The following is a 16336-nucleotide window of genomic DNA, read 5'->3' as shown; positions in this document are numbered from 1 at the left end:
GATCACTTTTCCCCCTCCCCAAAACAAATGAACAAACAGCATTTTGGGATCACATTGAGTGTGTATGTATAAAAATGGGGTAGGGGAATAACATCTTTATTATAATGAATTTTTTTATTCAAGAATAAGACATGGGGCTTCCCTGGTGGCACAGTGGTTGAGAGTCCGCCTGCCGATGCAGGGGACACGGGTTCGTGCCCTGGTCTGGGAAGATCCCACATGCCGCCGAGCGGCTGGGCCCGTGAGCCATGGCCGCTGAGCCTGCGCGTCCGGAGCCTGGGCTCTGCAACGGGAGAGGCCACGACAGTGAGAGGCCCGCGTACCGCAAAATAATAATAATAATAATAATAAGACATGGATTTCCATTTTCAAATTTTCCGTCATTCCCCTCAGTAGACTGTTACAGCTTTTAACATACAAATTCTGCATGTTGTTAAACTTATGTGTAAATATTTATCTTTATTACTCTTGTAAGCAGGATTGTTTTCCTTCCATTTTTCAAACTGATTATTGTTTATATAATAAAGTTACTGGATTTTGTGTACTTGAGTTTTCCAGATACTGTCATCTGAAAGTAATTTCTCCTCTTCCTCTCCAATATTTGATGCTTCTTTCTGTTAATAATTTATCATTTCTTAAAACATGACCCATTTTACCTAGTTTTACAAATTTATTTGCATAATTTATGTTAATTTTTATTAATTTCTTCTGAATCTCTGGTTATGTCCCTTTTTTATTTGTAATTCCAGGAATTGGGGTTTAATTGCCCCACCCACTACAGTAAATAGTAAAGATACTCTTTCCTCAATATTAGGATCTTTGAAGTTAGAAAATTCTTCCATGCAGTTAATTTGTATGTTTTATCCTGCTGGGTTTTTTTTTTAACTTCTTCCTCCCATAAAAAGTCTATTGTATCAGCCTTCTAAAGCAACCTTATTATGAAATCACTTGTTAGTTTTCTTCTAAATTACATAATTTTAGTTTTTTGATATAGCCTCATGGAACACAATTTTCCAGAATCTTTATATTCTCTTTTGGAATTTCTTCAAGAGATCTAACATTTTTGGCTAAATTTTTGATGTATCTTAGTCGCAGTTACATTGCTTGCCTTTAAAAAATAATAGTCTAGCCTGCTATATATTCTAAATAGCCAGAGTAACTCCATCCTCAGAGCAAATGATATTGAGAACAGATTTTAAAAAGCCTGTTTTGCTTATGTCGTTAACTTTATATTTTTTGAGACAAAGAATTTTTGATCATGTCATGGATAGTGTTTCAGCAGTCTTAAAGATAAATAAAGGCTATTGCATATGCTGGTCCTGGGGTTTCCTGTTTGTCCAGAAATGGTCTGCTCCTTAATTTTGAATGAATTGTGAAATTAGCAAAGAAGAGCATGTTTGTAAGGCAGATAATGGAAATTCCAGGGAAGAGGCAAGGTGGGAGCTAATAGTAATTTATGTGATGCATATGTTTAAATATGTGTTAGTGTTTACATGTGTTTTTGTACAGGTATGATCAAATACTAATCTGTTTTCCAAGACAAAATGAATGTGATGGTTTAATAGTAACTTCAGTAGGTTCCACTTAAACTTTGTAAAATAACAGTATCTTCTAAAAATCTAGCATTAAACACTGGTATAGCTGCAATGGAGTAATCTTGAATAAAGCAGTACAAATAGGTGCTTTTAAAAAGGAAGCAGAAGTGATTTTGTGAATATTCAACTTTCTGACAATACGTTTACTGGGTAAGTGTGCTAATGATTTGCCCCCTTGAGAAAGGTTTTTAGAGGATCAGTAAGGCATTACTTGTATTAGAATAGGATGTTATCAATTTTCTCACTCTCACCTTTTTTTTTTAGGTCATGGAAAATGGAAGATTTGCAAAATACAAATATTTTACCCATGTCATGATCAATAAAACAGACATGTTAATGATAACCAAAAGGTAACTTTCTTTCTCTAATATAATTTGATAAGGGGTTAACTGATAGCCACTCATGAAGTGAAGCAGTTTTTATTCACATCTTGTTCCACATATTTAACACTGATTCATACTAATTATGGTTCTCTTGCTCTACAAGCCTCGTGCCTAAAACTTTGTACGCATACAGATAAATGCATAACCATGCACAAACATAATTTTAAATTAAATATTTTAGCATTTGTTTCAACCAACTAAATGGATAGAGAAATTCCTGTAAAACTATCCTCTCAAGGGTAGGCAGTACCATTCCTTCCCCCTCTCTGAAAAGGTATGCAATTTCAGGTTGCCCCAGAAGTCAGTAGTCTTCTGGTGGTATCTAATCATTAGAATATAGAGAGATTCACTCACATAAGTAGATATACCACTGGAGACATTAGTTTTTTGGGGGATACTCCCAACTACCGCCAGATCTTCAAATAAACCTGTAGACAGTAGAGGGATACATGTAAAAATACACAGTGGCATAGCCTCGGAGGGGCAAGTGTTTGCAGGAAGTATTATTATGAAACCACGGAAAAGAATAAGCAAGTGCAGTAGTAGGGTGGATTTCTGGATGATGCAGAGTGAAACTGTGGCTGAGGAGGAGAGATTATGGCTGAATAGAAAGGAGTGGCTAATTCAGCTGTGTGGCTTTGTTCACTGCCAAAAAGGTAAACTTATATAAGCATCTTGTTGGTTCGAGTTGACTGTTGAACTTAGCAATCATTTTTAATGTTTTTAATCCTAATAATTTCTGAGCCCCAAATTTATAGCACTATCTTAATTTTCTTGTTTAAAAAGTAACATAAAATATAGAAAACTCACACAGTATTAGAAGGTATAGTTGTGAAAGCCAGTATTCATTCCATCTCAGATACCAGTCCCTCTTTTCCCCTTCCTAGAGACAACTACTTTTGTATCTTTGAAATATTCTATGTCTATACAAGCAAACATGCTATCAAAGCATACATCTGCCTATAAAGGCATACACATGCATATTTTAACGTAAATAGGAATCTATTTTAACACCATCCTGTACCTTAATTTTTTACTTAAGATCTCTTTTTATTTATCTATTTATTTATTTTTGGCTGCGTTGGGTTTTCGTTGCTGCACACAGGCTTTCTCTAGTTGCGGCGAGCGGGGGCTACTCTTCGATGCAGTGTGCGGGCTTCTCGTTGTGTTGGCTTCTCTTTGTTGCAGAGCACGGGCTCTAGGCACGCGGGCTTCAGTAGTTGTGGCATGCGGACTCAGTAGTTGTAGCTCGCAGGCTCTAGAGCACAGGTTCAGTAGTTGTGGCGCACGGGCTTAGTTGCTCCGTGGCATGTGGGATCTTCCCGGACTAGGACTTGAAGCCATGTCCCCTGCATTGGCAGGCGGATTCTTAACCACTGCACCACCAGGGAAGTCCCAAGATCTGTGTCTTAAAGAGTATTCCATGTCAGCATGTGGAGATCTTTCTTAATTTGTAAATGACTGTGCTATAATGTACATCTAAGTTGTTTCTGAACTTTTATACTTACAGACAGTGCTTCAACAGTCAATTTTCTTCATAGCAGCATTCACTCATGTTTTATTAACCCTTCTCCCCATTGACTTAGGGAAGGGTGACTCATCAGAGTTAAACAAGAGTCAGTTGCAAAGTTTATTATTTCCAGATCTTGCAACATGTTTTTTTCTTTTGGCTGCGATGGTTCTTCGTTGCTGTGCATGGGCTTTCTCTAGTTGTGGCAGGTGGGGGCTACTCTTCATTGCGGTGTGCGGGCTTCTCATTGCGGTGGCTTCTGTTGTTGCGGAGCATGGACTCTAGGCACTCAGGCTTCAGTAGTTGTGGCTTGCAGGCTCTAGAGCACAGGCTCAGTAGTTGTGGCGCATGGACTTAGTTGCTCCATGGCATGTGGGATCTTCCCGGACCAGGGATCGAACCCGTATCCCCTGCATTGGCAGGCGGATTCGTAACCACTGCACCACCAGGGAAGTCCATTGCAACATTTTAGAAATTACTTTCTTCTCGGCATAGTAGACCTCTTTAAATGAGGTCACATAAACCTTGACAGAGTACATGTAGTAAGCTAGTTGTAGTTGATTGAAAGATGATATTTATACTTAGGAGGTCCTTTCTTTCCAAATTTTGCACTTGAAGATAAAGAATCTTTTAATCAGGAGAGGGAGTACTAGGCGCCTGAAATAAGATTAGCCTATCTTTGATTTTTCACATGGTTGAAGATGTACTGGAAGACCAGTAGGTTTGTTCCAGCAGCCCCTATAATCCAAGATTGGTGAAAGAGGGGATCAGAGGTAGAAGATTGAGATGAAAGAAATAAATCTACATTAGCTTTCTCCTTTTCCATTCTAGCCAGGTGCCAGCTGTTTCTTTAATTTAGTCCCTAAACTTAAAGTATATGTCACTTAAAGAAACCTCTGGTTTTACCTACAATTGATGTTTCAACCAGAAAGAAGATTTGGGGAAGAAAGACCTTTGAAGGAAAAATTAAATAGAATTATTATAGACAGAATGAATTTTCATCTCTTGATTTCCTTCCTCAAAATGGGGGTAAAACAAGAATTAATTTTAAAAACCTCTTTCTGATACAGGTTGGTAAATATATTACATGGAGTCTTAGTATTAAAAGCATTTTGTTCTAAAGCATTAATTACATGAAGGTTCTCCAAAATATTGCTTGGTAGCTGGTTCTCTACATTTTTCCTATTTCTTAAAAACATTCCTTATACATTTGACTTTATAAGTACTTTATGTTTTCTAATATAAGTATGTTGTGCTATACATTTCCCACTAAACGTTGCTACATAAATTTTATGTTTTCATTCTCATTCAGTTCAAACTATTTTCTAATTTCCTGTGAGATTCTTTGACCCGTGGATTTTTTTTAGAAGTATGCTTTTAAGTAAGCATTTGGAAGTATTCTTGTTATCTTTCCGTTACTTGTTTTCTAGTTTAATTTCATTATGATCTGAGAATATACTTTGCATGATTTCAGTTCTCTTAAATTCATTAACGTTTTTTATGACCCAGAATATAGTCTTTTCTGGTGAATGTTCTATGTGCCCTTGCAAAGAATGTGTATCCTGCTATTATTATTATTATATTATTGGATATAAGTGCTTCAGTTTTTAAAGTGGTTTCTTTCTTTCTTTTTCTGAGTGGTGTATTGTTTGTAACAAAAGGAACGTTTGGACAGCTTACCTGTGAGTGGCAGTATAGTTTTGATGAGTTTACCAAAGAGCCATTCATTGTTCATGAGAGAAGGTTGCGCATTGAAGCAAAGGTATGTTGAATAGATTTTTTTGAAAACTTGGAACTGAAGACAACACATTAAAATAGTCTCTACTTTTGTAATGTTTCTCCCTCTTTTTTACATGTTGCTTGGTCTTTGTATGGTTTTTCTTTACACCTGCTGCCTTACTCAAGCTTAAAGAAAAGAAAGCTAGGCCAAGAAAAAATGTGCTACTTTATGTGCTCTTACATGGACCACAACGTTACTGGGCCCTCATTTTATACTCAGTAACAGAACCGCAGCTTTCCCACTGCTATCCACGGCACTAAAGTGAGATATTTGTACACCTCAGAATCCCTAGCAGTTGCCTACAGAATTTTTTTTCCCTGAAAATCTTGCTGATGGACACTTGAAAAGTTCTCGCTCTAACAGCCCATTATTGATAGTTCTTTCTCTTTTTATAGATATTATCTTCCTAATTCAGTTATAATCTTCTTGAATGCGGAGACCATTTCTCACTCTGATTTCTAGCAGCTAGAACAGTACTTGGTATTTGGATATTGATATAAAATACAGCAAATTGCTAGTCATTTGGTAAATCATCAGAGTCTCTATATCCACTGTAAGTTGTGATGATTGCACTAGGTACTGTAGGTTGTAGGTGACACAGAGAAATAAAAGATAATGTATTTGGCCTCACAGTATTTGACCAGACACCTATGTGAAAACGGCCGCTTTGGCACTGGCTATATTAATCAGAAATATGTGACTCAGCCCAAGTTAGTTTTGTTCACTGTTATTTTTGTTTGGTTTGATTTTGAGGGATTTAATTGGCTCATATAACTGAAAAACCCAAGTCTATATATTGTAGCTTAATTATGCTCAAATGCTGTCATTAGTATTTATTCTCACACCCTTCCTCTCCTCCTTCATTTTGTCCATCTTTGCTGCCCTCATCTCTAGGTTCTACTTTCTTCAGTTTGGCTTCATTCTCAAGCAGGCTATCGTTTGGTGACACTATGGCCAGCAGAAGTTCCAGGCTCATATCCTACTAGCTCAGCAGAATGAAAGCTTCTCACTGGGTCTCACTGGGCCACCTTTGGTCACTTCCTTGTTCCTGAACCAGTCACTTTAGTCAGGGGCTGGAATGGGCCAGTTGGCCAGGTGAGGGTCACAGGATCATTGTGGTGCTACCAAGAAGGAAGGGTCAGGTCTATATGAAGTTTTGGGAGTGAAAGAGGGTGAAAAATAGTTACCCAAAGAAGATTCAAGAAATTGTTACTGGAAGAAGGGGCATTGGATGCAGACAGGCAGAAACAACAGATTTCTTCTAGACTAGCCTATAGAACAGAACTGTCCCTAGGCCTTGTGCTTAACTAGTGAAGACCATTTATCCAATCTTACCATTCATTCCAAAGACATGGGGCAGCTCTTAAGTAGACTGGATGTTAGTTTTTGAGGATCTTAGACCAACTTACCCATTGAGAATTTCTCTGATTCACTCAGAAAATGCATAACCCTGTGGCCATATATGAAATGATGGATAGTAGTAGCTGTTAGGCTCTGCTGTAGCCCATATTGCATTTCCTAGCTTCTTTATCTCCAGGGCTAAACTTCTTACCTCCTTGATTTCTTCCCCTTTCACCTTTCCCTTGAGACCTTATATCAGCAATCATACTTTTTTTTTTTTAATAATCTGATTTCTTCTGGAGTCTGTATATGCATGGTTAGTTGAATTACTTATAGAAATTGTTAGACTAGTAAAATATTGCTTCTTCTGTGTCCTTACCCATGGTTAACAGAAGTAATCACCACACTCCTCCTCGATAATCCTATTCTGTTTGCCCCTCTAATGCTTAACATCCACCATTAGGTAGTTCTCCTCCCACAAACACAACAGAATATCAAAGGAGATTAAAAAGTGGAGGACAGGGCTTCCCTGGTGGCACAGTGGTTGAGAGTCCGCCTGCCGATGCAGGGGACACGGGTTTGTGCCCTGGTCCGGGAAGATCCCACATGCCGCGGAGCGGTTGGGCCCGTGAGCCATGGCCGCTGAGCCTGCGCGTCCGGAGCCTGTGCTCCGCAACAGGAGGGGCCGCAACAGTGAGAGGCCCGCGTACCGCAAAAAAAAAAAAAAAAAAAAAAAAGTGGAGGACAATCGTATAGAATCTAAGACCCACCCTGATTTCTTTGATCCTGAAGCTACATTCTTACTGCATTCTTATTGGTTTAAAATGTCAGAAGTTACATATATAAACACATACACACACATACATACCTATACAACACGTGTATATGTATGCACACATACATGTGTACATTATTTTTGAGCTGAATTTATCATGAGGCCATAGCCAGATATCAAGAACTATCTGAGACATTACTTGGAGAGGGAAAACAGTGGTACTGCTTCTAGATTGATCTCCTTCCCATCCTCTGCATCAACCCTTGATGGCTTTAGCAACTGAAATCTCACCTAAAACTTTTTATCTTAGGTTTAGTGATAACGGATGGCTTAGAATTTAGGTTTTTTTTTTCCATTTGTGTTTGATTCTTCTTGATTTCTCATTCTTGGCTTTTTTTTGGTGGCATTTCTTTATGGTATTTCTACAACTAGATTCCCATGTTAATGAAGCTACTTATTCTGTTTATAGGAGCGGGTGAAGTCTGTATTCCATGCCAAAGAGTTTGGAAAAATAATTAACTTCAAGACTCCAGAGGATGCAAGGGTAAATATAGTCAATCTTTTGGTTAAACAGATAGCAGCTTCTCATTTCAGAGCCATGTAAGTTGCATTATTCTTTAAGGCAGATAAGTTGTGTTTGTTTTTTAATTTTATGTTTGCATTTTGACAGTTTTAATATATGTAACTAGATAATATTTTCCCCAAATTATTTTTTCATTAGATTGAATTCAACACACCTACTTGTCTTTGAAATCAAATTGTTCTCTTATTTTAAATCCTAACTGTAATACTTTGCCAAAAAAAGCCAACAAATGAAAGAAATTAATGCACTCTAATGCTAATCTACCAGCTCCAGCAGGAAACGTATAGCCCCACATTGTTTATTTCTCTACTGTACAGCTATAGTGATTTTTTTCCTTTAATTACTGTAGCCTGGCACAAGGGAAAAAGAGCCATGCCTGTGGTTAGAAAATCTGGGTTTAAATACTGGTTCTGTTCCTTCTTGACTGTAGGACCTTGGGGAAGTCAGTTAACCTCAGCTTCCTCAAAATGTGAATTATGTGAACTGAAAAGCACTATACATACTTTAGGGATTATGGCAGTTATAAGGAAGTGCACCGTCAAGAAAAGGAAGACTATGAATTGAGTATCTACCTCGTTGGTCACAACTAAGACACTATTCCTGACACTGAAGTATACTCACTCTGTCGTAAAACTTACAATAAGAACACATGGGTTCTTTACTGAATGAATCCCTGGGCCTCCCGACCTCTCTGTGTTGGTCCTGGCTGGTTATGATTATTTACCAGTTCACTTCTCACATCTGGAGCTCAAACCAGAAACCTCTCCCACCCATACACATGTACCTTGGACCATTTAGCATGTGCTGTGCAATTTTCTATCTAGACATTGGGATATAAGGTAACACTGACATATTAACAGTAGAAAACTGAAAGGAGGCCAAGTTACAAAGAGAGAGGGGTAAAGTTACTACACCCTCAATATGCATGTTGCCTGGAACAGGGAGACAGTAGAGCATGATGACAGCATGACGTTCAGGCCATCTTCTTTGTGCTGCTGAAGGACATTACCTTCAGTTTCTCTGTAATAAGTTTTCCATTTAATCTCTGTCATCGTGTTATTTTATCCCAGAAGGTTTCTTTTTAATCTTCCTGCTCTGCCAGAAACATCCAGAGAAGGCTACTGAGTCCGTTTCTCTTTCTCTACTTACCTTAGAGCTATTTTCACTAGGTTCTTCTTAAGTAAAAAAGCACAAATATCTTTGCTTAAGCTTTTCATAATGGGATAACACCAGTATCACCTCCATGGCTTTTATTTGTCACGCAGGCCTAATGATAATAGACATTATTGACAAAAAGGTTTACACTTCATTTGCATTTTAATTTTGTGATTTCAGATCCTTTCAAATTAGAAAAATGTATCATAAAAGCACCTAATATGCTCAAGAATGTTGCTATGCTGCTACCACTGTAGAATTATATGTACTTATTCCTACTCAATCAGTAGAATCCAGTATATGGAATCGTGAAGGTTTGTGATGCAGAATTGGCATAGGTTGAAAGGAATTCTGCATAGACGATTTTCACACTATGCCAGAGTTATTCAATCCAGCTGTCAAATTACCCTTCTCTCAGGATGCTTCATTTTATTTTGCTTATTCTGAAGATGAACATCTAAGTCCGAAGACCTTAGCAAAACATTATTACTACTGTTAAATCAAACCCAGTACCATTGTCCCTGAGTCATCTGGGCCATTTAAGTCAGTGAATGATCTCTCCTGCATAGAGAAGTTAATTATTGGCTATAGCAGTATACTCCTAACTAAACTGGAAAGACAACTTCTAGATTTTCATTCATTATATTTTGTCATTGCAAGTTCATTGAAGTTAAGTAAATGTTGCTTCATTTCCCCACAACAGTGGATCCTCAGAAAGCTAGAAGAAGCAAGAGAACCTTCCCCGAGCCTCTGACAGAGACTGCTGCCTGAAGATACACAGCAATAAATCATTACAATTTCTACCTTGTACCTTCTAAAACCTGTTTGGGGAGTATAGTATAGAAGTAATTTCAAGTACTTTAAAAAAAAAAAATCAGAATCAAGTAAAACAGTTATGTGATGAAACTATTTCAACTCTTTGGGGATCCGTTTGGTTTTCTAACTTGAATCATGCATCTGGTTACAATTCTAATTACTTTATAAAGGAAATATTTCTTTTATGAATCTTAAATATTTGCTCCAGGTGATTCTCTGTAATGGTGGAGAAATTGCCCATATTTAGCCTAAATTTAATGGAGCTAAATGTAATGTTCCTAGTTCACATTTTACAGTTCTATCATGCTTGCTTCAAGGTCCCTGAATGAGTGATGGGTATATGATCAAATCAAACATTGCCTTAGTGGTATCAAGATAACCTTGGGGATAGTTTCTTTAGAAACATGAAGTTCTTTTTACAGATAAATATTTTGGTATGATTTTCCTTATTTTTTTTAAATAGAGGGTAGGTTTGAATTACTATTTGAAGTACATAGCATGACTATGAAAAACAATCTTTTTTATTTTATATAATACAGATTGACTAATACCCCTTCAAGCCTCATCCTAAGAAAGGCTTGAAGAAATGAGTGTGCTACCCAAAAAGGGAAAGCCCCTCTCAGAACTTTCAAGCCTTAGAAATACTTCCTCAAGCCAACTCCTTGAGATCTACTTGGTTTACCAAGGTCATGTTTAATAGATTGCTGACCTTAAAGGAAAATTCCTGAGGCCTTAACAATACCAACTTCCTATTCACTGGTAGTATGAAATAAACAAAAGTCCCACCATCTTAATACGAGTTATGCTTCAGAACAGACAGCCCCTCTCTATACACGTCGGGTAAGTGTATGTACCCTAAAGTCTAACCCAGTAACCTGTCCTGTTGGCAATAGATTGAGAATTCCTGGTTTGCTTTCTCTACAATTATTCAAGTGAGAATCACTCTTAAGTGTATACTCGTCAGAACAAAAATCATGGGCTACACATTAGTAAAGATGTCAGGGGGGGTATTTTCCTTGATTTTTGTCCAAGATCCTTGTACCTTGATATTAATGGACTTTTTCAAGTGAAAGGGGATGAATATATGATTGTGAACCATGAAGAGAATGATGCAGTGTCTTAGTTATTGAATAATACAAAGTATTTGATGCATGTTGAACGTACCGCCAAATTACTATAAACTGTTTTTAGAATTGGAGACTATATAAGTCAATGGTTGTGAAATTCTCCTCAGATTCCTTGCTTTGTTGTAAAAGCTAAAATAAACAGCATGCCAGACTGTAATTGTATTTCTTCCTGACGAAATCTTGCTACTAAATATTATTGATTTTCCTCTGATTACAAATCTCATTGTTTATTAATAATAGTTTCCTTCAGAATTTTTTTTCTTTGCTGAACATAAATTTAGTCACGAGATGACAAATTTCAAATCTCATCATAGTGCATGCTCCCATGATGACCTTTATTCAAAGTAACATGCACTTTTTCTCTGTTGCTGAGCTCTGCCAATTTTGCATACGTTAGAATTAAACCTAAGAGTAGAGGTAGTCAGAAAGCTTTTATCAGATTGTCCTCATCTGAAATGTTGTTTTACTGGAGTTCTAGTCAGTGCCATTAGCCAAGTACCTCATTACCTACTCCAGTTTCATGACTTTATACTCAGAAAAATACAGACCCATAACTATTTGGGTATCCCATAGTAAAAGGGAAAAGTCTAAAAGAGGATAGAAATTCTTCTGGTATCCTCTGGAGGCCAGGCAAAGTGGGTCTTGTAACTATTATACATGCAAAGTCAGTGTGCCTGTCCTTCCTGTTCCCTTACCAATAAGAACCTAGAAATATCTTTCCTTATTCTTTCTCCACCCATCAGTCATCTACCCACTAACACTTCCCATCAATTCCTGTTTCTAGAATGGAAAGACCCACGATTTCAAGAGCAGTAGTTTATCAATTGTCTTAGAAGATTTTCTTCATCTAAACAAAGAACATAAGTAGATCACTAGATGTGTCAGTCTTTTTAGCGTAACATTTTACAATTATGTGTTTGATTCTGTAGTCTTTTTCTTGAATATTACAGAGTCCATAATCTTATGGTATTTAAAAATAATCTACCCTGAATTACATTTAACTGTGTTCAGTGGCTCTCTGCTTGAGAATTGCAAACTTGTCTTCGTCTTTTGGTAATTGCAATGGAAGATGTCCTGAGTATCCTGTCCTTTATCTCTTTGTATTGATATTATGTGTTAGCTATAGCCCTATACCCTTCATGTATCTTGATATGTGTTTATTGTATGAAGCTGAAGGCAGAGTGTCTGTTCCCTCCCAACTCTCCTCCAGAAAACTGTGATCCCTAGACATGGCAACTTTTTTTTTAAGAATCAATTTTATTTTTGGCTGTGTTGGGTCTTCGTTGCTGTGTGCGGGCTTTTTCTAGTTGCAGCGAGCGGGGGCTACTCTTGGTTGCAGTGTGCGGGCTTCTCATTGTGGTGGCTTCTCTTGTTGCAGAGCACGGGCTCTAGGTGCATGGGCTTCAGTAGTTGTGGCACACAGGTTCAGTAGTTGTGGCTCACGGGCTCTGGAGCGCAGGCTCAGTAGTTGTGGTGCATGGGCTTAGTTGCTCAGTGGCATGTGGTATCCTCCCAGACCAGGGATCGAACCCATGTCCCCTGCATTGGCAGGCGGATTCTTAACCACTGCTCCACCAAGGAAGTCCCTAGACATAGCAACTTTGATTTCTGATACAATAAGAAGCTTGTGATTTCTTCACATTTACAAAATACTCTCTGAACCAAAGAGCATGTGCACTTCTGCAGTGGCTTCCCTATTAAAGTATGTATGTTGGCTGCTTCTTCCCTGGTGTTAGCAAGACCTTGGAATTTTTCCCAGGCTCAGTTTAGTACAGCTGAGTTATTTTCTGGTTCCTAAATAATCATGACTAGCTGTAGGCAGTCCTTCCCTGTCCCTCTCTCCTCCAGAATCCTAATCCAACCCCAAATTATCCTGTGGCCTCCAAATAAGAAAATCGTCTTAAACTTACTTATCATTTCCATAAAATTATCTCTCTCATTTTTTCCAATGGTAGTAGCAGTAATATAATACTGTCCCAGTGAATACATACGCACCTAGCTCATCTCTTAGAAATAGCCTACAAAGTAGTATCCTATTCCTGTCTGGTAAAAAATAAAGACACTACTCAGTGCCGAATTTTATGAACCTTATTCAGTCATTAGTTACCAGTTTTAGTTGGTACTTCAGGCCAAGCCAAAGCCCCAGTATTAAAAAGGTTGGGACAAGGTACTGGGTTAGTTTGCCTGTAGGAACTGAAAGTGTACACCGCATACACTGAAGGGAGAAGTAGCTGTTTGGAATTGGGTGTTTTCATTCCCCAGCCAACACAAGTCAGAGAAATCTGTTTGGGTTCCAGGGCCATTGCTTTACCTTTTCTCAAGATCAGCTAAAATCCTCATCAAGGAGGGTGTTTTTCAAACTGTAGTTCTTAACCCATTAGTGAGCCGTAAAATCAGTTCAAGATCAGCATATTTTAAAAATCGAATAGCAAAGAAAAGAAGAGAGTTCTGCGTGTAACAAGGTTAAATATTGTTTCCTGAAATATCGTTTCAGTTAAATAAGCTATACTGTGTGTACCGGGTCACAATATAAAACGTACTTTCTTATTGGGAATTGCAATTTCGGGGGGCGGGGAGAAAACCCTCGGAAGCCAGTGCTGTAGGAGGCGTTCACCATCCAGTGACTGTTGAAACAATCTGGGCTGTGTCAGGTTGTGAGCACTGCCTTTTTCTTTTGAGTGAGAAGACAGTATAGCTCTTGTTTCAGAAATGTTTCCCTTTCCTGGTGTGTATCAGATACCCTTAGATACCTGTGTAATATGTTCCACTAGATATCAGTGGTCTAGAAAAAGCATAGACACGTTAGATCCACAAACAGCAAGCACCCAAAAAAGGTCATAGGATATCCTTTACATGTATTTCAATCTCTCGCGCACTAAGCATTCTACTGAGATGGGCACAGAAGTTCTCCTTTTAAGTACATTGAGTGTGCTCCATCTGCCTTCTGTCTGATTCACCGTACAGGTGGCACAGGCAAATGGGGAGCTTATTCATGGGTCACAATCTTTTAGGGCCAAAATACTTACTCTCTGGAGGGTGCTAAATAAATGCCAGTGCTGTTTAGCTGAAAATAATTGGATTTCCTAATTTCTGTAGGATTCAAGTAGAAAACACACATAACCTGATTCTTTTTGCAAGATTCAACACAAAATTTATTCACTCTGGTTTTCTTTGGTGCTACCCAGTATCACTGATAGCTCCTTTGCATACTCTAAACGAGGACCATCCACCCTCCTGCCCAATCCTTTGAAATATACTTTTGAAATTATACCTTACTGCTAATGCTATACCTAATCAAGCTAGCACTGATCAGTTAAAATTTTTAGGATTCTTATCATCTATATTTTTGATCATTGCCCAAAACAGCTATCAATGCAGACCTTTTCTCCTGCTTCTTTTCTTTCTACCACAGTTGGTGTAAAGCAGTACTTGTTTCAGGGCTATCCTAAAAGGCCAGCACAAGGACTGAGAATATGCTGGATCCTACTCTTTTACAAACCTTCTTCATGTTTCTTTAATGGAAACCTTTTTTTACTTTATTTCCTCTTTTGTAAGGTAAATTGTTCAATGTCATTTTTTTTTAAAGTTTTGCTTTACAATTACAGATTAGTTCTTTTCTAAAAGCATTATGGCATTTCCAAAAAAAAACTGATAATTCTGGTTACCCAATGAGCCATGTAAGAGATGAAACTTCAAATTTTATAGGTTGATACGAGTATATTTTTAAAGTTTTTATTACTTTATACAAATCCAAAGTTATTTGTATTATAGTTTAGCACCCGCTGTGATATCTGTCAGCCTGAAAATCCCTGTCTGTCGCTGAATACCATTCACATTCATTTAGTATTGCTCTGATACCTTTAATAATGGGTTCCTTCTAATGAAGTCCTTGTAATAAGAAACCCTGTAAGAGTAATATAATAAAAAGTCTAATAATCAGAAGTGTACTTAAAATAGATCGTGTTGGAAACCCCCAACATTTCTTCTAATGCCATCATACCACCAGCGTTCTATTGGCTACCCAAAAGTTTCCACTTTGGGAGCTGAAAAATGTTCAAGTAACAATGTAGACTACACTGAAATGTTCTCAATGTCAGTAATTTTATACCGACACTCACAGACTATTAGAAATTGTATGTGGGACTTGTTGCAAGGTCAGGTTGTTGTAGACCTTTTAAAATGATCATCTCCGTAAGTGAATATGTGTATTACATATAAAATTGAACTCTTCAGGGAATGTGCACTTTAAAAATATTTCCTTACTAATTTTTGTATTGACCAAATAGTCTGCTCCTTTGGAATGTTTATTCTTTAGCAAAAATATGGTTGTTGATGATGACAGTTCTTTAAATGTCTGTTTCTGCATCGGTGCAATATTTCCTTCACTTTTGGGTTCCTTATACTTATGTCTGACCCAGTTGCCCGTTATACAGTCTCTGCCTTGATTTTGTGTGTTCTGGTAAAATAATTAATTTATAAACACAAACGTTTACAGTGAAGTTCTTCCTCTTGAAATTGAACTTAGTCTTATTTTCCACTGAAAATTGGTTGGCTATGTTCACCAATGACTTTTTTCTAAATAATAATAATGTCTTGCTATTGGTAGAACTGGATTGCTTGATCACTGACTGCCCAGTTTAACTATGTGTACCTCTTTCAAATAAAGATTTCTGATCTTCAGTCTGCCTCTGTCTTTAGTTACTGGATAGAACTAGAAACATTACAAATAAGCCTTCCCTTACCTATCTAAACTCTGCCCTCTGTGGGTTCTAAATAAATGTAGATAACTATCAGATTGCCCAAGGTCCTAATTTTGCAGTCAAAGCTGACAGCATTCCAGCCTAGCATGATCAGTGCTGACTAAGAGGTTGAGTGGTAATATCTAGTAAATTCTTAAGCACCAAGACTGTGCCTCCCAACATCAGAAAACTTCAAATGGCTCATTTCCGAGGTAAGTAATGAGTATATTTTGAAAGAAGGGCTAGGAGAGAATTTTCTACTTGCAGAATTAATATTAGCAGAGATAAGTAATATCTGTCTTCTAATATGGAGAGTTCAGCCTTTCCATGAGTTAAGAAAATATTATATTACTACCTTTTGTTAATTTATTCAACAGCCCTCTGCAATTAGAAGTGATTCAAAGCCATTTTCTTATATGCTTTGTCAGCCAAAGATAAAAATAATAACTCAGTGCTAGAAAGTGCCTAAAAACAAAATTCCTCATTGTTTAATTCCTCTGGTTACTGAGTCTCTTGAGCCCTTTTCACTTAA

The 16336-nt window shown here is 37.6% G+C and overlaps 1 protein-coding gene across 3 annotated transcripts in view; it reads left to right on the top strand.

Annotated features, from left to right (window-relative positions):
* VPS13A (vacuolar protein sorting 13 homolog A) overlaps window positions 1-15745 on the top strand; it is a 236934-nt gene extending 221189 nt beyond the window's left edge. The window contains exons 69-72 of one of the 3 annotated variants that reach the window (XM_032634365.1): window positions 1860-1945; window positions 5127-5250; window positions 7854-7928; window positions 9826-15745. In XM_032634365.1, coding sequence (XP_032490256.1) covers window positions 1860-1945; window positions 5127-5250; window positions 7854-7928; window positions 9826-9876 — 336 coding nt within the window. In that variant the 3' untranslated portion in view covers window positions 9877-15745. Of the gene's footprint in view, window positions 1-1859; window positions 1946-5126; window positions 5251-7853; window positions 7929-9825 lie in introns of those variants that run through there. The other 2 variants (XM_032634366.1, XR_004350289.1) reach the window with 2 other exon arrangements.
* Window positions 15746-16336: the final 591 nt, after the last annotated feature.

Source organism: Phocoena sinus, chromosome 6 (assembly GCF_008692025.1).
Source record: "Phocoena sinus isolate mPhoSin1 chromosome 6, mPhoSin1.pri, whole genome shotgun sequence".
In the NCBI taxonomy this organism is placed as follows: Eukaryota; Metazoa; Chordata; class Mammalia; order Artiodactyla; family Phocoenidae; genus Phocoena; species Phocoena sinus.
Note: the sequence above shows the minus strand (reverse complement) of the source record. Positions and strands in the feature narration are given on the sequence as shown.